The 27,553-nt window shown below is 47.6% G+C and overlaps 1 protein-coding gene across 1 annotated transcript in view; it reads left to right on the top strand.

The window, feature by feature from the left end:
- Nucleotides 1–27,553, top strand: part of CENPI (centromere protein I) — a 252,860-nt gene that overhangs the window by 59,181 nt on the left and 166,126 nt on the right. Inside the window, 3 exon segments of the mRNA XM_029607381.1 lie at nt 2,962–3,010; nt 4,993–5,039; nt 22,434–22,523. Coding sequence (XP_029463241.1) covers nt 2,962–3,010; nt 4,993–5,039; nt 22,434–22,523 — 186 coding nt within the window.

Raw genomic sequence — 27,553 nt, 5'->3', positions numbered from 1 at the left:
GCCTTGCGTTGCCTCCTACCACTGGTACGCGGACGAGCAGTCCGAGTTCTGTCGGACAATGCGACCACGGTGGCGTACATAAATCGACAAGGCGGCACGAAAAGCCAAGCAGTAGCGACGGAGGCGGCGCTGTTGATGTCCTGGGCGGAACGGCACATAGAGCATCTCGCGGCCACCCACATTGCCGGCGTGGACAACGTTCAGGCAGATTACCTCAGCCGGCAGCACCTAGATCCAGGAGAATGGGAGCTCTCGTCGGAGGCGATGGCTCTCATCACGCGGCGTTGGGGGACCCCGCGCTTGGACCTCATGGCGACCCGTCTAAATGCAAAGGCGGTGCGCTTCTTCAGCCGGAGAAGAGAGCACATGTCAGAAGGGGTGGACGCACTGGTCCTTCCGTGGCCATGTCACATTCTTCTTTATGTGTTCCCTCCATGGCCCCTGGTAGGGAAAGTGTTAAGGCGCATAGTCACATCACGGTCCAGTGATTCTCGTGGCTCCGGAATGGCCGCGGCGTCCGTGGTTCGCGGATCTGGTCAACTTGGCGGTCGACGGCCCACTGCGTCTCGGGCATCTTCCCAATCTTCTTCGCCAGGGTCCAGTATTTTTCGATCTGGCGGATCATTTTTGTCTGGCGGCTTGGCTTATGAAAGGAAGCGGTTGAAGAAGAGAGGTTATTCGGATGCGGTGGTGTCTACTCTCCTTCGGGCGCGTCGGTCTTCCACTACACTCGCTTACGCGAGGGTTTGGAAGGTCTTCCATGATTGGTGTGACACGGCGGGTATCTCGACCAGACGTTCGTCCGTGGCGGATATCCTTATGTTTTTACAGGATGGCCTGAAGAAGGGCTTAGCGTATAATTCGCTGCGAGTTCAGGTGGCGGCTCTGGGCTGCTTGGGGGGTAAGGTCGAAGGCTCGTCCCTTGCGAGTCATCCAGATGTGGCACGGTTTCTGCGAGGGGTTAGAAACTTGCGTCCTCCCGTCAGGCTTCCCTGTCCGTCTTGGAACTTGAACTTGGTACTTCCGTGGTTTGTGTGCGGCGCCGTTTGAACCTATCAAGGCGGCTTCCTTAAAGGATCTGACTCTCAAGACGATTTTTCTTGTGGCCATTTCTTCGGCTCGCCGGGTTTCGGAGCTTCAGGCTCTCTTGTAGGGAACCTTTTTTGCGCATCTCGGCGTCGGGAGTTTCTCTACGGACTGTCCCTTCCTTCTTGCCGAAGGTGGTCTCCACGTTTCATGTCAACCAGACGGTGGAATTGCCTTCCTTTTCGGACGAGGACCTCCAGTCTTCTCAAGGTAGGGATTTGAGACGTCTCGATGTTCGACGGATTCTTTTGCGCTATTTGGAAGTTACCAACGAGTTTCGAAAGTCGGATCACCTTTTCGTGTTGTGGAACGGTCCCAGGAAGGGGCTCCCAGCTTCCAAGGCTACCATTGCACGCTGGTTAAAGGAGGCTATTGCGTCTACGTATGTTGCCTGTGGTAAGCCGGTTCCCACTGGGCTCAAGGCTCATTCTCTGCGTTCTCAGGCTACTTCGTGGGCGGAGAATTACTTGGTCTCTTGTCAAGAGATTTGCAGGGCGGCCACGTGGAAATCCTGGCATACTTTTTCCAGGCATTATCGACTTGATGTCCGTGGCCCTCTTACAGAGTCCTTTGGGAGCAGTGTGATTCGAGCGGGACTCTCAGGGTCCCACCCCAGTTAAGGCGGCTCGGGTACATCCCAGCTGTCTGGACTGATCCTGGTACGTACTGGGAAAGGAAAATTAGGTTCTTACCTTTGCTAATTTTCGTTCCCGTAGTACCATGGATCAGTCCAGACGCCCGCCCTTGGTGCTTCTGGGAGTCCGCTCGTATTCTGTTGTTTTACAGTGCAGTTTTTTGTCTTGTGTCGGTCGCCACAGTGTCAGGTGGCCGGTTGCCATTTTGTGGTGTTCTTGTTGTACATTTGTGGTGTCCTGTTTGTTCTGGTTTTTACCTGTTTTCAAGGATGTGGCTACTTGATCTAGTCACTGGTTCAAAAAAAAAAAAGAAAAAAGTTTTTTGTGGGGGGACTTGGTATGTAGTGCTTAAGTCATTCCTTCTGCTTTGATATCACATATACTGAAGGACCGCAGGAGGCACACCAGTATATCTAGGGGGTGCTTTCAGTTTTCTCTCTGACTCCATCTGCTGGAGGGGAGGCATAACCCAGCTGTCTGGACTGATCCATGGTACTACGGGAACGAAAATTAGCAAAGGTAAGAACCTAATTTTCCTATCTTTTTTTTTTTTTTATTAATATAATACTGGATATCTTTTTTGTTGGGGCTGGTTCATGGCCCAGCAGCATTGCCAGGTGGGAGATTTTAAATCCCATACCTGGTATTTTCCCCTTCAGCTAGCCAGGGTTAGGAAGGTTGTGGATGCAGTGATCTCCCCCCCCCCCCCCCCCCCCCCCCCCCCCCCCCCCGGGAGGGAGTCTTATCCATTATACAACAGCAGCACCTACTGGCTGGCTTGCGTACCCTTGAAACTTTTAGCTGGAGGATTGCTGTTGCTGTGACTAGGGTGTGAAGGGGGAATAAAAAGAGGAAGGACTTTGGGTACCTGTAAATCAGGGTTCCTGTTGTCTTGGGCCAGCAGGGGCAGGTTCCATTGTAGCTATAAGACCAAAGGAGCAGAAGGAAGGTCGTCAAGTCATCACTATTAGATCCGTATACAACTTTTCAAATACTTGTCTGTACACCATAAACACTTTGCATTGTATGTTAACTCAGTAAAATGTGTATAATAGTAATATGCAAACTTAAACCCAGAGAACTCACTCACTCTTAACAAGAATCATCTGTTTTGGTTGTGAAGGGGCAGTAGTATGCACTCTTGATAGCCTAATATTTCAAATAGTGGCTCTCGTGACTTTGTAAATTTCCTGTCAAGCACAGATTCTCTGATACATTTTTCCTTTCATTTTCCCTGCAGTGCCCATATATCTGCCATTTGCTGTATCTGCTAACCAAGAAAGAGAATGGTGAGTCCGCTTTGATACATTTGAGTGCAACATTAGTGCCTTGGGCACCAGTGGAGCAAGTCCAGCAGAGACTCCAATATGAGGCCATGCGGCTAGTCCTGTCACCAGCAGAGAGGGAACATATAACAAAGATTTATAATGGGAAAGCTTTCAGAGGTGACTATGCTTCTAATAAGCATCTTTTATGCCATCAAACTGTGGAAATATATGAAATAGGGCAAAAAGGACTAAAAATGAAACCAAAAAGACCAGATGGAAAAGCTTCTTAAGCAAACTGATTTTTTAAAAATTCTAATTAGTATGGTTGCTGTAATGTATACCCATATTAGACAAGTTCTCCCGTGTTTATGCCAACATGTTTTCTATGTTTTAACATGGTCTTTGAGAGCATCCAATGGCAGATTGTTAATCACAGTAAGAGAAAATCCTTGGTACATCTGTTGCTAGGTGGGTATGTATGTGTGACTGGAGGGCTTTTTATATGTCCTTGAGTAGTTTTCTTGGTGTTGGGATGCCACGTTGATCATACCCTCAGGATCTTGGAGAATGTCTTCATCTAGTACAGGGGTCGGGAACCTATGGCTCGCGAGCCAGATGTGGCTCTCTTGATGGCTGCATCTGGCTCACAGACAAATCTTTAATAAAGTAAAAATCTAACAAAACCCCCCACCCTCCTGACCCCCCCAAGACCTGCCAAAAGTCCCTGGTGGTCCAGCGGGGGTCCAGGAGCGATCTCCTGGACTTGGGCTGTCAGCTGCCAGTAGTCAAAATGGCACCGACAGCCCTTTGCCCTCACTATGTCACTGGGGTCGACCAATGGCAGCGGTAGCCCCTGTGACATAATAAGGGCAAAGGGCCGTCTGCTGCCAGTAATCAAAATGGCGTCGACGGCCCTTTGCCCTCACTATGTCACAGGGGCTGCCGCTGCTATTGGTCGACCCCAGTGACATAGTGAGGGTAAAGTGCCGTCTGCACCATTTTGACTACTGGCAGCCGACAGCCCAAGTCCAGGGGATCGCTCCCGGACCACCAGGGACTTTTGGCAGGTCTTGGGGGGGTCAGGAGGGTGGGGGGTTGTAGTAAATTCATTTTGGAGGTCTTGGGGGGCGTCAGGAGGGTGGAAGGTTGTAGTATTTATTTATTTTATTTAGAAACTTTTATATACCGGTATTTGTGGGGACATCATACCGGTTCATTTTGGAGTTCTTGGGGGGCGTCAGGAGGGTGGGGGTTTTGTTAGATTTTGTTAGATTTTTACTTTTTTTTTAAAGATTTGTCTGCGAGCCCTGGACCCCCACTGGACCACCAGGGACTTTTGGCAGGTCTTGGGGGGGGGGGGGGCGGCGTCAGGAGGGTTGTAGTAAATTAATTTGGCAGGTCTTGGGGGGCATCAGGAGAGTAGGGGGTTATAGTAAATTAATTTGGCAGGTCTTGGGGGTCGTCAGGAGAGTAGGGGGTTGTAGTTAGTATGGCTCTCACGGAATTACATTTTAAAATATATGGTGTTCATGGCTCTCTCAGCCAAAAAGGTTCCCGACCCCTGATCTAGTACATGCTTTTCTAAATGTGAAGAGATTAGTCTTGCTTCCACAGGAACTGATTTGCTGGTAAGAGATGCCTGCTTACATACCTTTTGTATGTACAAGTGGATAGAAGCATAGCAAACCTAAAGTAAACTGAACGTCCCACAGGAGATTTTCTAGACAGGTCATTTGCTTTGCACTGTAGATTTTACACATTTGCAGTAGTACTTGTATGGCAAATTTTTGTTTTGGTAAACTGTTTGGGTGTGTCTTTGCAACCACTGATGCTTTTCATCTCATAGCATCAAGAGCAGCTTGAAAAGGAGTCTCCTCTGTCCTCAAACTGAAGATACTGATTTTTGAAGTAAAAATCTGTTTGGTGTTTAAAGATCCTTTCACTTATATACGACTGAGATTTCATGCAGCTTGTCAGTGATTTTTTTTTTTCCCCCTTTCTAGTGAAACCTTTTCGTGTCAGGCAACTGTTGGACCTGCAGATGAAAGTGGTGAGTCATTTAAACTGAGAAAAGTAATTGAAAATGTGAGAGAACAAACACTGCTGTCTTGCTTGCTAAACACAGAAGAGGGAGAGATCCAGTAGGTATTTTTGCATAGCCAAGAATAGAGAGGCCGAGTTGTTTGAAATCATGTGCAGGAAATAGAGAAAAGTATGCATCATATAGAGGAGAATTGGCAATCAATAGTATTTACTTATTTTCACCAGTAAAGAGGCAGAGATGTCTAGAACAGTGGTTCTCAACATTTTTTCGGCCGAGACACACCCGACAGATGGTTCTTACATGCGTGACACACTGAACATATGACATCACAGGGCTACATGTAAACATACACTCTGCATCCACGGGAACCCCCTTGACCCCTAATAATGGATGCAGAGCAGAACTAGGGCATTACCCATAGAACTCACCATGCAAAAAAGGATGTTCTGATGACATCTCAGTAAAAGCAAAACAAACTCCCTTTACTCCCAGGCACAATAGCCCTCCTTATGAAAAGGCAATAATTTACCACTAATGCATATCCTATTGAGAGAAAAAAGCAAGTTTGCTTACCATAAACAGTGTTTTCCGTAGATAGCAGGAAATTTAGCCATGCATACTGGGTGACATCATCCGTGATGTCACGAAGGCAAAGCTTTCTCTCTAAGCTCGAAGAGCTTTGAAGTGCACATGATCTGGACTTCTCACGCTCATCGAGCTTCCCTCTGTTGGTTTTCCAAGCTAATGCTGGCGTAGGTGTTGTAATGAAGTATGGCTGTCCAGGGAGGTGGGAGGGAATGCATGGCTAAATTCCCTGATATCTACGGAAAACACCGTTTACAGTAAGCAAACTTGCTTTTTTCTGTCGATAAGCAGGGCATTTAGCCATGTATACTGGGAGTCCCAAGCTCATAGGTTGCAGATATGAAATATGAGAAATAGCAACATTTGAAAGAAAAAACTGTTACCTTATTTTCTTTTTTTTGCAACCTGTGGAAATGTGGACAGCAGTTATGACTTAGAAACAGTCCGTAGAATTGCAGAACCTAATGAGGAATCTGCTGCAGACTGCTGGTCTAGACAATAGTGAGAAGTAAATGTATGGATGGAAGACCAGGTCGCTGCCCTTCAGATGTCTTGAATTGGCACTCCCTGGATATGCGCAATGGAAGTTGCAGTTGCTCTGATTTGATGGGCCTTAACTGGACCGGCAAGAGGCGTTGATTTTGTAGAATAGCAGTATTGGATACAAGCTGTTAGCCACTTAGTTTGTTTCAAAACTGGTTGACCTGGATTGTTTGGGTTAAAGGAAACAAACAATTGCGATGAACATCTGATTGCTTGGGTGGTATTCTTGTAATAAGCTAAGGCTCTCTTACAATCTAGGGTATGAAAGAGTTTTTGCTGATCGCTCGAGTGTGGTTTCAGGCAAAAAACCGGCAAGGAGATTTTCATTCAAGTGAAAAGCAGAAACCACCTTTGGTAGAAAAGGATGAGTTCGCAAGACCACTTTATCGTGATGAAATTGAAGATATGGAAAATTGATCACTAGTGCTTGGAGCTCACTTACTCTTCTCGCAGAAGTGATATCTACCAGGAAAAGAACTTTCCAGGTGATAAATTTTGAGTGTAGCAGTTGACATGGGTTCAAGTGTTGGATTCATCAATGCTTCCAGGACTAAATTGATATCCTATGGCACTATTGGTTTCTTAATAGGCGGGTGTAGATGCAGCAAAACCCTTCATGCACTTTGAAATTAAAGGATGGGACGAGATGGAACCGTCCTTTTCCAAAAGGTGATAAGCTGCAATAGCACTAAGGTGAACTCTAATGGATGTGACTACTAGTCCTGAAAAGGATAAACTATGTAAATAAGTCACGAGTGACGCCGGTGGACAAGAAAAGGGGTCGAGTTCGTGAAGGGCGCACCATGTCGAGTATCGCTTCCATTTGAAAGCATAGTTACGCCTGGTGGAGGGTTTCCTTGCTGCAATGAGAACTTCTGTGATGTCGGATGAGAGATCCAATGAGTTTAATATTTGCCGTTCAATCTCCATGCCGTCAAATGGAGGGAGGATTGCATCGGGTGGATTAAGGTTCCCCTGTCTTGAGAAAGGAGGAATGGGTCCTTTGTTAGTGTTATTGGGGGTTTTATGGACAGATGAAGATAGGCATACCATGGCTGTCTCGGCCACGCAGGCGCTATGAGGATTAAGTCTGCCATGTCTGCTAATACATTCCTGGATTGTGCATGAGATTAGCGGAATGGGAGGAAAAGTGTATAGCAGACCCCTGTTCCACGGAATCAGGAACGCATCCTGCGACGTCCTGTATCTGCTGGGAAGTAGAGCAAACTTTTTCCACTTTCCGGTTTTCTTCCGATGCAAAGAGGTCTATATCTGGAGCCCCCCAGGACGCGAAGATCTTGTGTGCTTCCGTTTGATTCAGCGACCACTCGTGTGGATGGAAAACTCTGCTGAGTTTGTCTGCTCTGGTATTCGCAAGGTCCAGTAGGTAGGATGCTTGAAGGAAGATTTTGTGTTCCGCCCACTCCCATATCTGAACCACCTCCTTGCAAAGAGTAAAGGAACAGGATCTGCCTTGTTTATATAAAATATGGCTTCTTGATTGTTGGTATGGATCATCAGAGATTTTCCCCCGTATCCATGTCTGGAATGCCAGTAGGGAATTTCTTATTGCCCTGAGTTCTAACAAATTTATTTGAAAGTTTTGTTCGTCTGTGGACCAAAGTCCCTGAGTTTCTAGATGGAGGAGATGCGCTCCCCATCCCTTTGAATCATTCGTGGTGAGAATTAATTGATGAGGGGGTGTTGGAATGTGCTCCCTTCCTCCAAGATAGATGATTGAAGCCACCATCAGATGATATCTTTTTTTCCATGGAGTTCGTAACCTGCACTTTGTGAAACATTGGTTGAGTGAGTTGGTTCCATTGAGATTTTAGGCCCCATTGGAGTAGTCTGATGTGGAGTCCAGTGTTTTGGACCACATGTATCGCTGCGGCCACATGACCTAATAGTATCATAATGTGCCGAGCTGGAACTTTTTCTGAAGTAACAGTTTGAGAAAGTGACTGTAAGGTTTGGATTCTTTCTGGAGGTAGAAAAGCTCTGGAAAGTGGGGTTTGGATGATCGCTCCTATGAATTGAATGTTTTGGGTTGGATGGAGTTGAAATTTTTCATAGTTTATTATCCAACCCAGGTTTTCCAGACAGAGGAGTGTGCGTTCTATGTGATTTTGTAGTAACTGGGCATCATAAGATGTGATTAATCAGTCGTCTAAATAAGGAAAAATGTTTATGCCCTGTTTGTGTAAGTGTGCCACAACAACAGCAAGACATTTTGTGAAGACTCTTGGGACTGAGGAGAGACCAAAGGGAAGCACTTGGTACTGGTAGTGTTGGATCGCCGCCACCGTTTGTGAATCGGGATGAGAGTGTAAGCATCTTTTAGATCGCATGAGCACATACAGTCGTTTGTCTGGAGAAAGGGGAGGACCGTTTTGAAAGAGGCCATCTTGAATTTTTCGTTTGCCAGATGTTTGAGTGCTCAAAGATCCAAGATAGGGCGAAGGTCTCCTGATTTTTTTGGGAATGAAGTATTGGGAATAGAAACAGTTCTCCATTTGATTGGAAGGCACCGGCCGGATAGCCTTCTGTTGAAGGAGGATTGAAATTTCCTTCAGGAGCGATGTAACTTGAATCAATGGAGTCTTTGGATGAATGAGATGAGGAAGCGTTGGAATTGAACTGAAACGCAGACTGTATCCTCGTGATATAATGCTCGACACCCATTGGTCCGTGGTGATATGGAACAAAGATAGTCTTCATCCTACATAAACTGCTGCTGTTGCAGGTGAACTTAAAAAGATTGTTTAGGTGGCTGTTGAGTAGCCTGAGGTTTTTGTGGCCTCTGGGCTCTCTGACGTGGTCTTTGTCCCTGCATTTGAGATTGAGACCGTTGTTGAAAAGGCTGAGGCCTATAGTTGGATTGATAGGGTTGATAGTAACGGTTGGTCTGCAGTAGTAATAACCTCTTTTATATTGGAGAAAATAATGCCTGGACATAGATGGCATGTCTAAAGGAGCTGCCAAAGACCGAACTGCAGTATTCTGTTCTTTGATTAAAGACACTGTCTCCTGAAGTTTGTCTCCAAATAGGTTGTCTGGTCTACATGGTAAATTAGCCAGACAGTCATGAACATCATCCTGTATACTGCTGGCTCGAAGCCATGCCAGACGTCTGGCTGAGACTGAGGTCATGGATGAACGTGCTGAAGTGTCAAAAGCTTCATACGAAGTGCGCAGTAAATGACGCAGACCTTCCTGCAAATCTAGGAATGGCTGAAGTAAGGAAGAGTCTCCTTGTGCAGTGTGTAGTAAAGGCTGTAGTTTTTGCGTACAGTTGAAAAGATATTGGATGATCTAAAACTGGTGATTAATGTGAGAATTCAGGATTGAAGTTTGATAAATCTTTTTTGCAAAATCTTTCAACAGTTTATTAACTTTTCCTGGAGGCGTGTTAAAGCCTGGTCCTTTTGGCTCTTTTCATCGCCAATTCTACTACTATTGAATTGTGAGGGACTTGCACATTTGAGTAGTAGGATGTCTTTTGCATTCTATATTTTAAATCCAGTTTTTTGGAAACCGGGGTGAGGAGTGGGGTATCCCATGCCTTGTCCATCAGGCCCTCTAGAATTGATGTGAAGGAAGAGCAGTGGGCTCAGATGGAACATCTAGAATTTGCAGATGGGTCTGTTGGAGGAATGTTTTTTGAGAGCTATTTGTAGATGGAGTGGAGCCAGTCCATGGATATTTTTGTAGATTGTGGTGAGGGACTTATGAATTATTCTGTAGTGGATTGGTAACCAGTGAAGGTCTTTGAGGACTGGTGTAATGTGATCTCTTCTCCTTTTGTTTGTTAGAATTCTTGCTGCCGTGTTCTGTATCATTTGGAGAGGTTTAGTGTGGGATGATGGGAGGCCTAGAAGGATAGAGTTGCCGCCTACCCTTACCCCTGCGTTAGAGGAAGGGTTAAGGGTAGGCGGCAAGCTTTCCCCCAGCCCCCGCTCACCTGCCCTGGCCGCGTTCATGGATGCTGGTCTCCGGGGCAGTCCCAGTCCTCTCCCCTCCTCCCGAAGCAAAAAAAAAAAAAGCGAAAAAAAAGTTGCAAGAGAGAGGGGAGAGGACGGGCAATCCTACGCTCGGCGACTTACTTTTGCAGCACCCCTCTAGACATCGTGGCTTCGCCCGTGCCAGTCCCCTCTCCCCTCCTCCCGAAGCAGGGTGCGAAAAGCAGCCTTGCTCCGGGAGGAGGGAAGAAGGGACTGGCAGTGTAAAGCGGCGAAGCGACTTACTTTTTGCAGCCCCCTCCGGACATCGGACGACCTCTCCTGCCTCCAGCTGCTCGCGAAGATGGACGCCTGCACGGCCGCTGAAGACGTGACATCACATGCCGTGACGCCAAACGTCTTCAGCGGCCGTGCAGGCGTCCATCTTCGCGAGCAGCTGGAGGCAGGAGAGGTCGTCCGATGTCCGGAGGGGGCTGCAAAAAGTAAGTCGCTTCGTACTGCCAGTCCCTTCTTCCCTCCTCCCGGAGCAAGGCTGCTTTTCGCGCCCTGCTTCAGGAGAAGGGGAGAGGGGACTGGCAATCCCAACTTCCTGGTATCTGTCATTTCAAATGTCAAGGGTGTCATTTCACCCTTACCAGCGTGGCCGTGAAGCGTTAGGCCCGCGCACCCAGGATACTGTATAGGCGCTCTATACAGTAAAATGGGTTGCGTGGGCCTAACGCTTCACGGACGCTTCTTAGACGCAGCTTGCATTTGCAAGCTATTTACATACAGGATCGAGCGGTAGGTGAGCTGCACTGTGCGTGCGGCAACCACGGGTGCGCCGGGCACTAACGCAGCTCTTCCTACTGCTCGTTACTGGATAGACCTGTATTTTAAGAGCTAAACCCAGCTTCTCCAAGAATTTAGCCTAAGTAACATAGAAACATAGTAAGATCTTCAGGAGGTGATGGCTGAGGTAGTTTTTGTGGAGGGAATACCCGTTGAACTCCGTGGAGATGTTGGGGGAGAGAAAACTGGAGAAACGGTGTGTTTGGATGACACAGAAGAATTGGAATGTGTCAGAGATGGTAGATTTGGAGGAGAAATATTCGGTGATGCAGGATCTTGAAGATCCTGTGGAAGAATATTTGGATCTGGAGGTAACCCCTGGAAAAAACTATGTAATAGAGAAGTGAATTGAGACATCGTTTCTTCAGCCATTGGGCAAGAAGGATGGTCAGGTGGTCTTGTAGATTTTTTAAGACGCTTGACTGGTGTTTTTGGTAATGGAGATGTTGGTCCCTTTTTGGGACGTTGAGGCTGAGAAAGTATATCCGGTGAAGAGTCCCAATTTCCAGCCAGTTCATCAATTATAAGGTTGGATAATACAGAGGAAGGAGAGTGGTGATCTCCGTATAGGGATGCAGAGTGCTGCAGAGCAGATCTGGCTGAAGATGATGCTCCAGATTGCGGTGTAACATGCTTTGTCTTTGATTTTTTTTTTTTTTTGTTTTTCAGGCAGCCCAGGGATTGACTTTGGGATCTCTGAAGGAGTATGAGTAGTCGTCTTACGGTTATGAGTGAAATGCGTCTTAGCCTTTGACGATTTCAATGGGGTCGTGCATGCGTCGGACGAGGCAGAGTAGGGAGGCTTGATGCAGGCTTTGATGGCAAATGTCATATCCGAAGTGGTGCTCAACGCAATCTGCATGGTTGATGACACAGTCTGCGGCGCATGGCCCTCCGAAGCCGAATGTGCGTGTTGAGAAGTCTCGGACCGGGGTTTCTGCTTACCCGGGGAGAACTTCGTTTATCTTCTATCCTCCGAAGAGGGGGCATACGAGTGCCTCAACCTTTCCATTTTGTCTGCCCTCTGTCTTCTGGCTCGCGGAGACATTTTTCCACAGTCCCTGCATGCGGCCTGATCATGATCAGGACCGAGGCATAAATAACAATAAGTATGCCCGTCGGTCACAGACATGATCTTACTATATGAGCAGTACTTGAATCCAGGGCTTCTAGGCATCTTATCTTCGTTTCTTCGAAGTGAAGGTTTTTTTTTTTTTTTTTAAGGTGATGAGTTCCACACATTTGTGCAGTACCGTGGAAAACAAAAACTGAGGGAAGCTTGAGGAGCGCAGGAAGTCCAGATCATGCGCACTACAAAGCTCTTCAAGCTTAGAGAGAAAGCTCTGGCTTCATGACATCACGGATGTCACCCTGTATGCATGCCTAAATGCCCTGCTTATCGACGGGAAACACAACAAATAAGATTGATACAATTGCCTACATGCTAGTAAAATACCTCACCTCGGGCACACACACACAGAACCTACCTTCACCAAGTACAGAAAGACCATACATTATAAATATGGAGGGAAACAGGAATGGAAAACCAAAAAAGCCACTCTGCATGCAGTGCAAACCTGGAGAAAAGGAAATAGAAATATAGCAATAATAGTCCCAGGATCTGCAATAATGCACAGAAACTAATCCACACAAAGTTACACCTGCATTATGGAACACATAACAACCTTATCTATGGAAAGGCAACACTACAAATATTAAATCAGGTCCTAAACACTAATACACCTCCTATTAGGAAAACAGAACAAGCCAAACTGCTATAGATCCCCACACAGAAACAACTGTACAACTATATTAATAAATGTTTCAAAACAGCTGATGAACAGAATGTCAAACAATTAAAACATAAAAATTATTAAAAATTGTCCAAATATCAATAAAATATTTCAAAACACACATCACATTATACTCAATAATTAAAATGGCAGTCAATCAAGAAAAATAAACTTAAAGCCACCTTTACTTACCCTGTCCAGCAACTCTCCTACTCCTTTCCCTTGAAAGCACATACCAGGAGCAGCAGCGGCTGCTGAAGCTCTCTCCTCATGGTCCTTGTCTTTAGGGCCCACGAGAGAGAGAGACGGAGACACACACGCTCTCGCTCGCTCTCGCACGCCCCAGTCACCTCCCTGCCCAGTCTCTTGTCTCTCACACACACTTTGCTTAGAGCTCCAATGCTGCATTCCCCTTTAATTTCACAGTGGCAGATTTCCCAGTACTGCTGTTGCCTTCTCTGCCACACTGAAGCAGCAAACATTTATTTTAGAAAAATATGCCACAGCACTCAAGCCTTTCTTCTGGCTGTCGGGATATCTCTAGGCTCCCGCGGGCCCCCCCCCCCCCCCCCCCCCCCCATCTGCCTGCTTTTACGGCCGCTGGGAGCTCCAATTGCCCCATCTGTAATCAGATATGGCTGAGTGCCACTTTTACTTTAAATGCAGTTCTGCCGCGCTCACTGTTGCATCGGGGGAGGGGAGCAACCGGCCTCTTTGTGCTTGCAACTCACTGCCGTTTTGGGGAATCCCTACTCTATTGCGGTTCCTGGCACGGCTGGCCTCTTTTTTTTCTTTGTGGCTCGCCGCTGTGTTTAATTTCAGCACTTCCAGTCCATGGCAGCCACAGGGTCAGACTTCTTCGCCGCCATGGGCCTGGAAACTCACTCCTCCCAGCCCCCCTCAAACCACCCCACCCCCAGGCTATGAGATGCCCCCCTTCTTCCTGCCCCATTCGCCAATCAGAGGTTTCCTCCTCCCACTGGCAGGAAGAAGGGAGGAGGCTTCTGATTGGCCCGTGAGAGCAGGAAGGAGGCTTCAATTTGGCCCACGGGGGCAGGAAGAAGGGAGGAGGTTTCCCATTGGCCCATGGGGGCAGGAAAAAGGTAAAGGTGGGACCACCGGGAGCTACAACACACCAGCTGATGCTTAGCGACACAATGGTGTGTGTCTTAACACACCGGTTGAGAAGTGCTGGTCTAGAAGACAAAACTGAATTTTTTTTGGGGTAAGGGAAATGCTGAAACAAGTTAGTCCCCTCTACCTAGAGCAGGGGTAGATTGCTCCTGGAGTGTCACAAACAAGTCTGATTTTTCAGGACATCCACAATGAATATGCATGAGGTATATTTGCATACTCTGCCTCCTTTGTATGCAAATGTGCATATTTGTTGATGTTCTGCAAACCAGAATTGTTTGACACTCAGGACTGAATTGCTTAACTTTGTCCTAGAGCAGTCCTACAGGCCCCTAGCCAGTCGAGTTTTCAGGATATCCCTAATGAAAATGCATGAGAAACATTTGCATACACAGGAGGTAGTGCATACAAATAAATCTCATGCATATTCATTAGGGCTATCCTGAAATCCCGACTGGTTGAGGGGGCCTATAGGACCGGTTGGAGCACACATGTCCTAGCGCATTGTATATATACACCCTTGAGTCTTCATTCTCTGTCTCAGTTTTTAACTGGGTATTAACTTTGATCCTTCATCTCTTTGAAGGCTTTTGCATGCTCTGTTTTCAGGGATAGGCAGTTCTGGTCCTGGAGTACCACAAATAGTTAGGTTTTCCAGATATCCATAATGAATATGCATGAGAGATTTGCTTGCACTACTTCCATTGTATACAAATATCTCATGCATGTTGATTGTGGATATCCTGAAAATCAGATCTGTTTTCTGCACTCGGATCAGAGTGTGAGTCAGCACTGATGAGTAAGCCTGCAGTATACTATGGAGAAAGTGCGGGGGTATGGTGAGGAGTGACAGCAGCAGAAGAAGTAATAGTATCAGAGTAACAGGAGGCAGGTCCAAAGTGACTGAAAGCACCAAATTTGCTGTGATTCCATGGCATAAAGCTGACTTTTGCAGAATTGTGCTGAACTGGGGTCCCCTGACTGGCCATGCTGTAGAACCAGTAGAACATCACTGCCAGTAGGGTGAACTTGTTCCCAGCAAAAGATGTAACAGCCAAAAACCTGCAGGTGTAAACCACCTCCACTTGTCTGGCCTTAGTCACTCTCCAAAGCATGTGAACAGTAAGATGCACAGCACATTATACCTACAAATTATACAAATACCTGCAGTACCTGAATGTGAACCACTTTGAAGTGGCTGAAAGGTGGAATATAAATAAATAAAAAAGCACATTAATTATTATATACAAGACGTTGAGCCCGTTAAAACGGGCGAGATGTTTGTGGCCTGGAAAGCGGGTTCCCTGTCGCCTGTGTTTACCCACGCATGCTGTTTGTGGCAGGGCAAAGCCTGAAGCCCCCAGAAGAGGAGAGCTAGAGAGAGCTGGAACTGGCGAAGGGTTCCTGGCATCTGGAGAAGGGACAAAAGTGCCTTGTTTTTGAAACTGTCAGTTCCTTCAACCCCTATTGTGAGAGCTTCATGCAAAACATCTTGGGTCTTTTAAAGCTGAAGCTTGTGAGGCCGCCTCTGAATGAAAAGGAAAGAGACAGAGAGGCCTATACCAAGGCAAATAATTATATCCGAGCAGTGAAGAAACGCAATATACATGTAGGGCCTAAACCCAGCTCACACTCTTAGCCCACTTGTTGAGCCCGTTAAAATGGGCGAGATGTTCGTGGCACTTCGGACCGAGCTCTGAGGTCCGCGCATGCGCGGCACGTCTGTCAGAGCTCATTTATCTCTATTGATAATGTTTCTGAGCATTCTTAAGGCTTGATGGATGCCTCAGAATAATTCAAGATTTAGACTAATCTGTGTAGCTTAGTATCGTTTCACAATTTTGCTGCATATATTTCTGTCTTGGACTCTAATTAGTTCTTAGCTAATTTTCTTCTAAGCATGTAGTATCTATTGTTCTAGGACTGCTATTCCCTCCTTGCCAAAAAAGTGTGTCCCTGAAAATGCCCAGATCAGTCCAGACAAGCGGGTTTTATTCATCCCTACCAGCAGATGGAGGTAGAGAACAAAACTTTGGGCACTGCCACATATACAAGAGTGCCACCTGCAGTCCCTCAGTATTTCTCTACCACCAGCAGATGGTAGAGGTGCTAACTGGATATTTTAAGGGAAATTGCTCCACGAGGTGACAGGCTCCTGCAGAAGGGTCGTCCCTCGGGTTGAGCCGGGCGAACGGGGGGTTGGATGCCCCTGGCCAGCTTCAGCCCGGGACCCCTGACAACCAGTAGTCTGGTTCCCTCGGTAGGCCCAAAGCCCCTCCACCGGCCCAGGAGCAGGGAAATACCCTTATTTTTGTTTTGAGCTTTCCTGTGTATCTGGGCCTTTAAGTTTAAAGTTTTGTTTAAAAAAAAAAAAAAAAAAAAAAAAAAAGTCACCGGCAGCTGTCTGCTTTTGCAACAGCAGAAGCATGTGGCAGGCTGAAAACCTTGGCAAGATTGGGTGCAGGCCGAGCAGTAAGTGGGAGGATTGGGGGATCATTCGGAGGAGGGTGGTTCCAGTCAGGGCAGATTCACTCCGGTGGGGGCTGGCTGTTCTCCCGATCGAGCCGTGCGGTTTTCAGTCGCGGCAGTGGCCTGTTCACTGAGCCGGCGGGAAATTCTTGGGGCAGTGCGCCCTCTTCAGGGTTTGATAGCTGCCGCGTGGTGTGCCACTCCCCCTCGCGATCCAGGCCGCGGGAAAGCATGGCAAGCATAGGATTGCCTGTGTGGATTTTTATTTTGCCTTGCTTTATTTCTTGGTGCTTGTTATGACAGACAAGCAGCTCAGAGACCTGCAGAGCCTGTGGTAGCTCGTCGGTCAGCCTGAATGACCACCTCCTCTGCACGGAGTGTGCTGGAGGGGAGGGAGGGTCTGAACGGCAAGCAAAGTCGCGGAGGCATTTGCAGACCGGCGGTGGCACTGGGATCACAGGAGGGACTGGCTATGACCGCAGAAGTGGAGCCGGATAGGGGAACTGGTCCGGGGGGGTCCCCGCTGCTCATGTCTCCCATGGTTCAACCTAGGGAAAAAGGTCCAGATGTCTCTGGCCCTAGCAGCCCCAAGCGCCGTTAGGGGGCCCCGGGGGGTGTTTTCACCTGAATTAGTACTTTTACTGCACGAGGCCTTCCTGGCTAGGCAGGCAGGTAAGTGCGGTGTCACAGACGGCCCGACTGGTTCGGCAAAGCGGGGGAAGGTCCCCCCTAAAGGTTCCACGGGCCCGCGAACTCTGCCTCCCGAGGGACGGCTAGCGTGATTGGAATCGACTCAGAAGATTCCGACGAGTCTAAGCAGGAGGATGAGGTCTCCTTGGAGGCCGATCAGGATGGGGACCCAATTGGCGGTCCCCCTCTGGACCCAGGGTACTCTAAAACTGAACAGGGGGCTGAAGGCGGTGATCCGCGGGTGATTCTCTTGAAAATTCGGTAGGAGCTTCACCTGCTTATACCTCAGGTATTGGAGAAGCTGGGGATTAAGCTCACCCTGGAGGATTCAGATGCTGAAGGGGTTAATCCGGTTCTGGATGGCCTACGGAGACCCCCCCCCCCCCCCCCAGCACTTTCCCAATTCCTAAGAAAATCCAGAAATTGATCAACAGAGTGATTCTCCCCGACTCGAGTCTGCGAGTTGGCAGAGCGATGTCCAAGCTTTATCCACTTCTGCAGGACCATCTTGGACGTTCTCAAGGTCCCAAAGGTGGATGCGGCAGTTTTGGCAGTCACTAAGACCACCACTATTCTGGTGGCTGGAGCTTCTGCTCTGAAGAATGTTCAGGAACGGAAGTGCATCTCAAGCGAACTTTTGAGGTCCTGGGGCTCGGCCTTCGGGTGGCGGTATGTGCAAGTCTGATGCAGTGGGCCTGTTTGTGTTGGATCCAGGAGCAGTCTGCCCCCGGGACTCTTTCCCCAGTCCAGGCGGCCCACCTGGAGGCAGGGGATGCCTATGGCGAGGATGCCTTGTATGACTTGGTGAGAACTACTGCCCACACTATGGTGTCAGTGGTGGCGTCCAGACAACACTTGCGGCTATGCAACTGGTCAGATCTGTCATCAAAATCGCAGCTCTGTAATCTGCCCTTTTAGGGGAAACAGCTGTTTGGTGAGGACCTCTATCGTCTGAAGTCACTGGGAGAGACAAAGGGCAATAGGCTGCCAGAGGATCGAAAGTCTGGCCGGAAACCTTTCTCTTCTTGGCCTCTCTTTCGGGAGTCCAGACATTTTCGTCAGACGAGGCCCTCTGGGGCCTGTACCCCAAGATAGTCCTCGCATAGGCAACAGTCATTTCGAGGGGTTGGAAGGTCATCTAGAGGTGGATCCACCCAGGGTGCGGGTGGCAATAAGTCCTCATAATGAGATCTGGCAGGTCCACTCCTCATCTCTGGTAATCGGGGGCAGGCTGGCCCGGTTCTAAGAGGAGTGACCATATCACTCCAACATTGATAACTTTGCATTGGCTGCCTATTCATTTTAGAATTCTGTATAAAGCTGTCTGTATAATTCACAATATAATTTATGGAGAAAGAACAGAATGGCTAAATGCAGTATTGAGATTGCATACTCCTCAACGACACTTAAGATCAGCTGACAAAGGTCTTCTATCAATTCCTACAATAAAATCAGCACATCTTAGCCAAGTTCGAGAGAGAGCATTATCCATTGCCGGTTCGAAACTGTGGAATTCACTACCAGTTCAATTAAGGACAAAGCAGAACTTAAAACATGGTTATTCAACGCAGCTTATATTGAAAATGAGCAACAAACACGAGTTTAAGTTCATTATGCACAGGCCGCTTCCTATTAATCCATAGGCAATGTTGAATTGTAAATATCTTTTATTGTTTTAATGGTTTTATTGGCTTAATATTTATAGCTTTATTTTATCTTTATATCTTTTAACAGCTAATATGTTTTAGTCATTTCTCTCATAAATTTTAGCTGTTTTATCTTTTATGACAATGTAATTTCCTCACTGCATATTTATTGAAATGTAAACCGTTGTGAAGGCTTGCTGAGACAACGGTATATAAATAATAATAAACCTTAAACCTTAAGATCACTTCCGACCGGTGGGTGTTGTGTGGTGAGAAATGGCTACGCCTTAGAATTTTCTTGTCCACTGCGGTCGGTCTTTCTGGAGTCATGTTGTCTTTCCCGAAACAAGCGGGCAGCGGTCCAGGAAACGTTTCAGCGGTTAAGTCTGGAGGCGGTTGTACCGGTGCCAGTGTCTGAACAGGGACAAGGCAGATATTCCATCTATTTCATGGTACCCAAGAAGGAAGGTACATTCCGACCTATCCTAGACCTGAGGAAAGTCAACTAGAGTTTGAAGGTATCACGTTTTTGGATGGAGACGTTGCGCATCGTAATTGCGGCGGTACGGGGAGGAGAGTCTTTGGCGTCTCTGGATCTCGCAGAGGCGTATCTGCTTATCCCCATCCGTCAGGAGCACTAGAGGTTTCTCAGATTCATGGTTCTGGGTCAGCACTATGTTTCAAGCACTGCCTTTCGGGCTGGCCACCGCCTCGTGGACTTTTACAAAGGTGATGGTGGCGCTGCGATGGGAGGGACTGCTGGTGCATCCGTACTTGGACGATTGGCTGATACGGGCAAAGTCACTAGAGGAATGTGTGCAGTCCGTGGACAGAGTTCGGTCGCTCCTGGAATCTCTAGGCTGGGATTTCAATGTGCAGAAGAGCCATCTGGTCCCCTCCCTTTACCTCGAATACTTGGGAGCCCGTTTCGACACCCAGCGGAGCAGAGTGTTTCTTACAGACGACAGGATCAAAAAAGGTCAGGGGCAGATAGTGCGTCTGCGTCGTCTATAGGTGCCGAAGGTCTGGGATTACTTACAGGTCCTGGGCTCTATGTTCTCCACATTGGAACTGGTGCCCTGGGCGTTTGCCCATTTGAGGCCTCTGCAGAGAGCCTTGGTGTCCCATTGGAATCCTTGGTCACAACAATATTTCCTGTCCCTGGCTCTGAAGCTGGCCAGGGCCAGTCTGGCCTGGTGGATGACATGGAACAATCTGGAGAAGGGGATGCCTCTCGAGGTCCCGGATTGGGTGGTGGTCACCACGGATGCAAGTCTTGGGGGCTGGGGGGCAGTTTGGGCAGGTCTGCTCAGGGCCTTTGGTCGACGTCTGAACAGAAATGGTCCATCAATAGCCTGGAGATGAGAGCAGTGTGCCAAGCACTGGAGCAGTTTCTACCCTTGGTCCGCAATCGGATGGTGCGAGTTTTCTCGGACAATTCGACCACGGTGGCTTACATCAACCACCAGGTAGGAACCTAGAGTCCCACGGTAGCGCAGAAGGCTCAGTTGCTGTTCAAGTGGGCAGAGTTTCATCTCGAAGGAATCTCTGCTTCCCATGTCGCAGGAGTTGACATCGTCCAGGTGGATTACCTCAGATGGCAGCAGTTGGATCCGGGGGAGTGGGAACTCTCTCAGAGGGCCTGGGAGCTTCTCTGCGAATGGTGGGGAACCACGCAGTTCGATCTCATGGCAACGAATCTCAATACCAAGATGCAAAGGTTCTTCAGCCACCGGAGGGAGTCTGGGGCGGTGGGGCTCGATGCCCTCGTATGTCCGTGGCCGACTGGAGTCCTCCTGTGTACGTCTTTCCTCCGAGGCCACTGATAGCAAAGGTACTCAGATTCTGGTGGCTTCGGAATGGTCTCGTTATCCGTAATTTGTTGATCTGGTGTGGCTGGCAATGGATGGACCGCTATGCCTGACCCATTTACCAGATCTCCTGCATCGGGAGGATCGCTTTTGTCTCGTGGCCTGGCTTTGAGAGGAGGCAATTGCGCGTGAAGGGGGTATTCGGAACCAGTAATTCCCACGCTGCTACCTCTTTAGCCTATTCCAGGGTATGGAAGGTGTATGAGACCTGGTGTGTACAACAGGGATTGGACCCTCTTCAGGTGTGTCTCTCCCATATTTTGTCTTTTTTGCAGGTGGGTTTATCCAAAGGATTAGCCCATAGTTCCCTTCTGGTCCAGGTTTCCGATTCCGATTGTCTCAGAAGGAGAGTCCAGGGGAAGGTCTTGGCATCCCATCCGGATGAGATGCGTTTTCTACGAGGAGTCAGATATCTCTGTCCACCTCTGCGTCGCGTTTGTCCGGAATGGAATCTTAATCTCGTGCTACTGGTCCTTTGTGAGGAGCCGTTAGAGCCTCTGAATCGGGTATCTTTGAAGGTCCTGGCTCTGAAGACTGTCTTTTTGGTAGCTATCTGTTCAGCTAGAAGGATTTCAGAATTGCAGGTGCTTTCGTGCTGGGATCAGTTTCCCCGGATATCGGCCGATATGGTGTCCTTGCGTATGGTACCTTCATTTCTTCCTAAGATGGTGTTGGTTTTTTATGTAAACCAATCAGTGGAGTTGCCCGGGTTTCAGGATTGAGCTTGGGATCCCTCGATGGGACGAGAGCTTCACCTTTTGAATGGGAGGCAGGTGGATTTACGTTACTTGAAAGTCACTAACGCTTTTCGTCTTTCTGATCATTTGTTGTTCCTGTTTGGGGGAGCAAAAAAGGACAAAAAGGTGTCTAAGGCTTCTTTGTCTTGTTGGTTGAAAGAGACTATCTCTGCAGCTTATGTATCGAAAGGTAGAGTGGTTCAGTGAGTCTTCGACTCGAGCTCAGGCGATGTCCTGGGTTGAGTGTCAGTTGGTGTCTCCCCAAGAGATCTGTAGATCCGCAGTTTGGTCTTCATTGCACACTTTATTTTACCAAGCATTACCGTTTGGATGTGCGGGCCCCGGAGGCGGCCCCCTTTTGGACAGAGTGTTCTTCGAGCGGTTCTTTCGGGTTCCTGCCCAGTGTAAGAGGGCTTTGGTACATCCCGCTTGTCTGGACTGATCTGGGTATGTTCAGGAAAGGAAAATTGGTTCTTACCTGCTAATTTTCGTTCCTCTAATACCACAGATCAGTCCAGAGGCTCGCCCTGAAGATCTCTGCCGAAAGACTCCTTTGTCTATTGCTGTATTTATTTTCAAAGCAGATTTGCCATTTTCTGGCTTCAATTTCTAGGTTTAGCGTTTCTGCATGGTTATCTAGTTGGTCAGGGGTATCCATGTTGGGAGCCTCGTTCGCTCTTTATTTTTTTCTTATCTTGGCTTCAGTATCGATTAATACTGAGGGACTGCAGGTGGCACTCTCTTATATGTGGCAGTGCCCAAAGTTTTGTTCTCTACCTCCATCTGCTGGTAGGGATGAATAAAACCCGCTTGTCTGGTATTACAGAAACGAAAATTAGCAGGTAAGAACCAATTTTCCTTTGCCATAGCATGGGCGTGTTATAACAGCTGTATGCTGTAACACCATCCTCAAGGCTCCAGTTCTTGCTTCTGTTACTTTGTTACCTTTTCACCAAGTTTTAGTCCCCTATGTCGATTCATGGATATGGTCTTCCCAGGCAGGTCCCACTTTCCAAGAAGCCAAGGCATTGCTACTTTTGAGATGATCTTATCCACGTTGTTAGCTGATTTCTAACCTTCAGTTCTGCAAGTTTTTGTATGAGATGTTAAGTAACCCTTTTTGGCTTATCTCACTGTAGGGCGTGCAGCCTCACCTTCAGGGTCTGTTATCACTGTATAAAATCTTCCGTCCTGAGCTAGTCTCACTAGCACTACCTACAAAGGTGAAGGTGAGTGAATGGGGTGGGGGTGGATTAGGGGGGTCATAAACATTTTTCAAGCAGTTGAGTGATGCTGTAGTGTGACCTCAGATTCTCAATTTGCAATAGAAATAGAGCAGTTGACCTAATTTTGTATAATTCTTACTGTTGCTTCACGCTTTTCATTTTGATATGACTTCTGTTTGAATGTAATGTAATGTTTGAATTAACTGCAGTGGCATTCTCTTATGAGCTCCTATTTGTTTTAAAACATGTCAACATCAAATCATCTCGCTCTCGCGCTCGCTCTCGCTCTCGCTCTCTCTCTCTCTCTCTCGCTCTCTCGCTCTCTCTCGCGCTCGCTCTCTCTCTCTCGCGCTCTCTCTCGCTCTCTCGCTCTCGCTCTCTCGCTCTCTCGCTCTCTCGCTCTCTCGCTCTCTCGCTCTCTCGCTCTCTCGCTCTCTCGCTCTCTCGCTCTCTCGCTCTCACGCTCTCACGCTCTCACGCTCTCACTCTCACACGCTCTCACTCTCACACGCTCTCTCACACGCTCTCTCACGCTCACTACTGGGTCAGACCAAGGGTCCATCAAGCCGAGACCAGGTAAGCAGCAAACCTTAAATTCAAGTCTCCGAGGCTCGGATTGCCGTACCAGTTCTGTGTTACCTTCCGGCGAGGTAAAAAGGTAGCACAGACGGGTTGAGCAGCCTTGGTTGGGCTAGGCCCCGACCTGGTGCAGGGGTCCACGTGGAGACCCTTGGGGGTGCCATCTTACGTGTGGGGGTTGTCGGCGCCATCTTCCCTTCTCCAGTGGCACGCACAAGGCAGGCTGGGCGGCCGATGCGCCTAACTTGGGTGTGTCCAATACAGACACACGCACAACTGACCTGCTCGCACAACGGAGCGCACATTGAAGCTCATTACCTGTGCGCCTAGACATAGAGGTTATGGCACCGGCGTCCAAGAAGGCCAGAAGGCACTCTTTGCACAGCCTGCCACATAAGAGCTGTGCAGCCTGAACTGGAGTCCTGTCTGTTAGCATTGTGAAGAAGCCCAGGGGGAACCAAAGCCTGGTCCCTCACTGTCAGGGGATGGGTTCGAAACTGCTACAGATGATAACTCCCTGGATCTATGCATCTTCGAGATGGCTTCTCCACAAGAAGGCACCTCATGGGCCCCTACTCAGACTTCCCCTGGGATTAACATGGACTCAGAGACCTTCTCTTGGTTAGAATTTTTCAAAGGGCTGCAGGCCTTTGTTCAGGTGCCATCAGCCCCAGCTGCGCCCCGGGCTCAACCCCTGCCGGAAGCACAGGATCCTCCCGGCCCTGCTCGGATGCCTCGAGACATGCCTCGCCTAATAAAGAATTTCCCTGGCAGGGACCCCAGACACCTCAGATGATGGCAGCTCCCTGGAAGGAGAAATCCCTCCAGGCCTGGAACCATACCAAACCATGCTTTGATTCTTCCACAAGGATGAATTACCAGCCCTTTTTTTCCCAGATTCTGAGGACTGGGTATTCCAGGCACGGATCCTATGGCGGAACCAAAGAAGAACTCCCATCCTGGTGTCCCTTTGTAAAGCCTCATGCTATTTCCCAATGATGGAAGCCATCCAGGAACTGATTGACCTGGAGTGGGATGCCCTGGGGGTCAGGCCTTGGAAGCCCTATACCCTCTGGAACCAGCTACCAAGGAACACCTGCGTTTCCCGAAAGTGGACATCATGGTCTGTGCCTTCTCAAAGTGAACAATCATTCCCGTTGAGGGAGGGGACCGCATTGAAGGATACTCAGGATAGACGATTGGAATCCATTCTTAAGCAGGCCTTCGCAACAGCAATGACCCTGCAGATTGCTTCCTGTTGTGCACTGGTGGCACGTTCCTGCTTGCTCATACCGAGAGAGGCAAATAACTCCAGAACGTATACTGGCGAGATGATGGAACCTGCAGCAGCCTTCCTGACGGACACAAGCTCAGATCTGGTGCGTACCTCAGCCAGAGGCGTAGCCTTGGTAGTGGCAGCCAGAAGACAACTATGGCTACAGAATTGGTCTGCTGACGCGACCTCTAAAACAAATCTCACAAGAATGCCCTTTAAAGGATTTCTCTTGTTCGGAAGCATATTGGAGAAGTTAGCCAGCAAATGGGGCAAATCCCCAGTGCCTCAGCTACCGGAAGACAGACGTAAAAGATCTCAGCACCCCTTCCCCAGAAGAACCAAGGGCAGAGGCTCACAATGCTTTAGACCCTACAGGAACTCGCAGTTCCAGGCACCTCGTTCCTCCAGAAAGTCCTAGCCTTTTCAGAACAGACAGACCAAGAGAGGAACGGGCCCATAGGTAAGCTCCAGCTGTGCTCCCCAATGAGAATCGGCCGACCCATCCACAGGAAGAGGAAATATGGGGTCGACTTGCCGTCTTCTACCAAAGATGGGTCGAGATCACATCGGACAAATGATTACTACACATTCGAGAAGCTTACTCTGGAGTTCCGCAGCATCCCTCGTGACAAATTTTTTATGTCACCCTGCCACTCCCACACCAAGAGTCTGGCAGTGGAAGCCACTCTGACAAGACTACTCAGGCTGAAGGCAATAAGTCCGGTTCCTACGCCCCAACAAAATATGAGGCGCTATTCCATCTATTTTATCGTTCCCAAGAACTGACGAGAGAGGGAACAATTTTAGATCTAATTCTCAATGGAGCAAAGTATTTGGTGAGAGGTAACTGTGGTGGGGCTGTTGAAAAAGACATTGAGACAGGCTAAGAGAAAATTTGAAAAGAAGTTGGCCGTAGAGGCAAAAATTCACAGTAAAAACTTTAAAAAATATATCTGAAGCAGAAAGCTTGTGAGGGAGTCAGTTGGACTGTTAGATGATCAAGGGGTTAAAGGGGCACTTAGAGAAGATAAGGCCATTGCGGAAAGATGAAACTATTTCTTTGCTTCGGTGTTTACTAAAGAGGATGTTGGGGAGATACCCGTTCAGGAGAAGGTTTTCAGGGGTAATGATTTAGATGGACTGAACCAAATCACGATAAACATAGAAGATATGGTAGGCCTGATTGACCAACTGAAGAGTAGTAAATCACCTGGCCTGGATGGTATACACCCCAGGGTTCTGAAGGAACTCAAAAATCAAATTTCAGATCTATTAATAAAATTTTGTAACATATCATTAAAATCATCTATTGATTGAGTGAAGACTGGAGGGTGGCTAATGTAACCCCAATATTTAAAAAGGGCTCCAGGGGTGATCCTGGAAACTACAGACCATTTAGTCTGACTTCAGTGCCAGGAAAAATAGTGGAAAGTGTTGCAAAGATCAAAATCACAGAACATATAGAAAGGTATGGTTTAATGGAACAAAGTCAGTATGGCTTTACCAAAGACAAGTCTTGCCTCACAAATCTGCTTCACCTTTTTTGAAGGGGTTAATAAACATGTAGATAAAGGTGAACCGGTAGATGTAGTGTATTTGGCTTTTCAGAAGGCATTTCTGAAAATGCCTCACGAGAGGCTTCTAGGAAAAGTAAAAAGTCATGGGATAGGTGGCGATGTCCTTTCATGGATTATAAACTGGTTAAAAGACAGGAAACAGGATTAAATGGACAAATTTCTCAGTGGAGTGGGTTAGGCGGTGGAGTGTCTCAAGGATCTGTACTGGGACCTGTGCCTTTCAATATATTTATAAATGATCTGGAAAGGAATACGACGAGTGAAGTAATCAAATTTGCAGATACAAAATTAGAGTAATTTTAAATCATAAGCGGATTTTGATAAATTGCAGGAGTACCCTGTGAGACTGGGAAATTGGGCACTGAAATGGCAGATGAAATTTAATGTGGATAAGTGCAAGGTGATGTATATAGGGAAAAATAACCCATGCTATAGTTACATGTCCATATTAGGAGCTACCACCCAGGAAAGAGATCTAGGCGTCATAGTGGATATAATACATTGAAATTGTCGGCTCAGTGTGCTTTGGCAGTCAAAAAAGCAAACAATGTTAGGAATTATTAGGAAGGGAATGGTGAATAAAACGGAAAATGTCATATTTCCTAGCGTGTAGCAGATGGACTCAGGAACAATGGGGTATTGTGTACTCGTGCTAGCAGTTGGAGACGGATCAGATTTCAATCTGATGTCAGCACCTAGTACATATACCCCTGCAGGAAGTGCAGAAGCTGGGATTTTTTCTTTAAAATTTGGTAGAACGCTCAGTGAGCGTGAGATAGCTCCTAACTGCTTTGGAGACGGAAAATACTGAGCTTCTGCACTTCCTGCAGGGGTATATGTACTAGGTACTGATGTCAGATTGAAATCTGATCCGTCTCCAACTGCTAGCACGAGTACACTATACCCCATTGGTCCTGAGTCCATCTGTCTACACTAAGGAAAACGAAATTATCAGGTAAGTAATTTCTCCAATGCCGCTGTATTGCTCCATGGTGAGACTGCACCTTGAAAACTGTGTAGAATTCTGGTCACCAATATAGTTGCGATGGCAAAGGTACAGCGAAGGGCGACCAAAATGATAAAGGGGATGGAACAGCTCCCCTATGAGGAAAAACTAAAGAGGGTAGGACTGTTCAGGTTGGAGAAGAGACGGCTGAGGTGTTTGATATGATAGAGGTGTTTAAAATCATGAGAGGTCTAGAACGGGTAAATGTGAATCGGTTATTTACTCTTTCGGATAATAGAAGCACTAGGGGGCACTCTAGTTTTAAATGTGCTACATGCTAACTTCATAATCGGAGAAGTTCTTTTTCACTCAATGCTCAATTAAACTCTGGAATTTGTTGCCAGGGGATGTGGTTAGTGCAGTTAGTGTAGCTGGTTTTAAAAAAGGTTTGGATAAGTTCTTGGAGAAGTCCATTACTTGCTATTAATCAAGTTGACTTAGTAAATAGCCTTATCCCAGGACAAGCAGGATGCTAGTCCTCACATATGGGTGACATCAGTAATGGAGCCCTATGTACGGAAAACTTCTGTAAAAGTTTCTATGAAACTTTTGACTGGCACCAGTGTGCCTACTGAGCATGCCCAGCATGCTATGA

The sequence above is a fragment of the Rhinatrema bivittatum genome, chromosome 6, assembly GCF_901001135.1.
Source record: "Rhinatrema bivittatum chromosome 6, aRhiBiv1.1, whole genome shotgun sequence".
Classification (NCBI taxonomy): domain Eukaryota; kingdom Metazoa; phylum Chordata; class Amphibia; order Gymnophiona; family Rhinatrematidae; genus Rhinatrema; species Rhinatrema bivittatum.
This window is presented reverse-complemented; position numbering and strand designations above follow the sequence as displayed.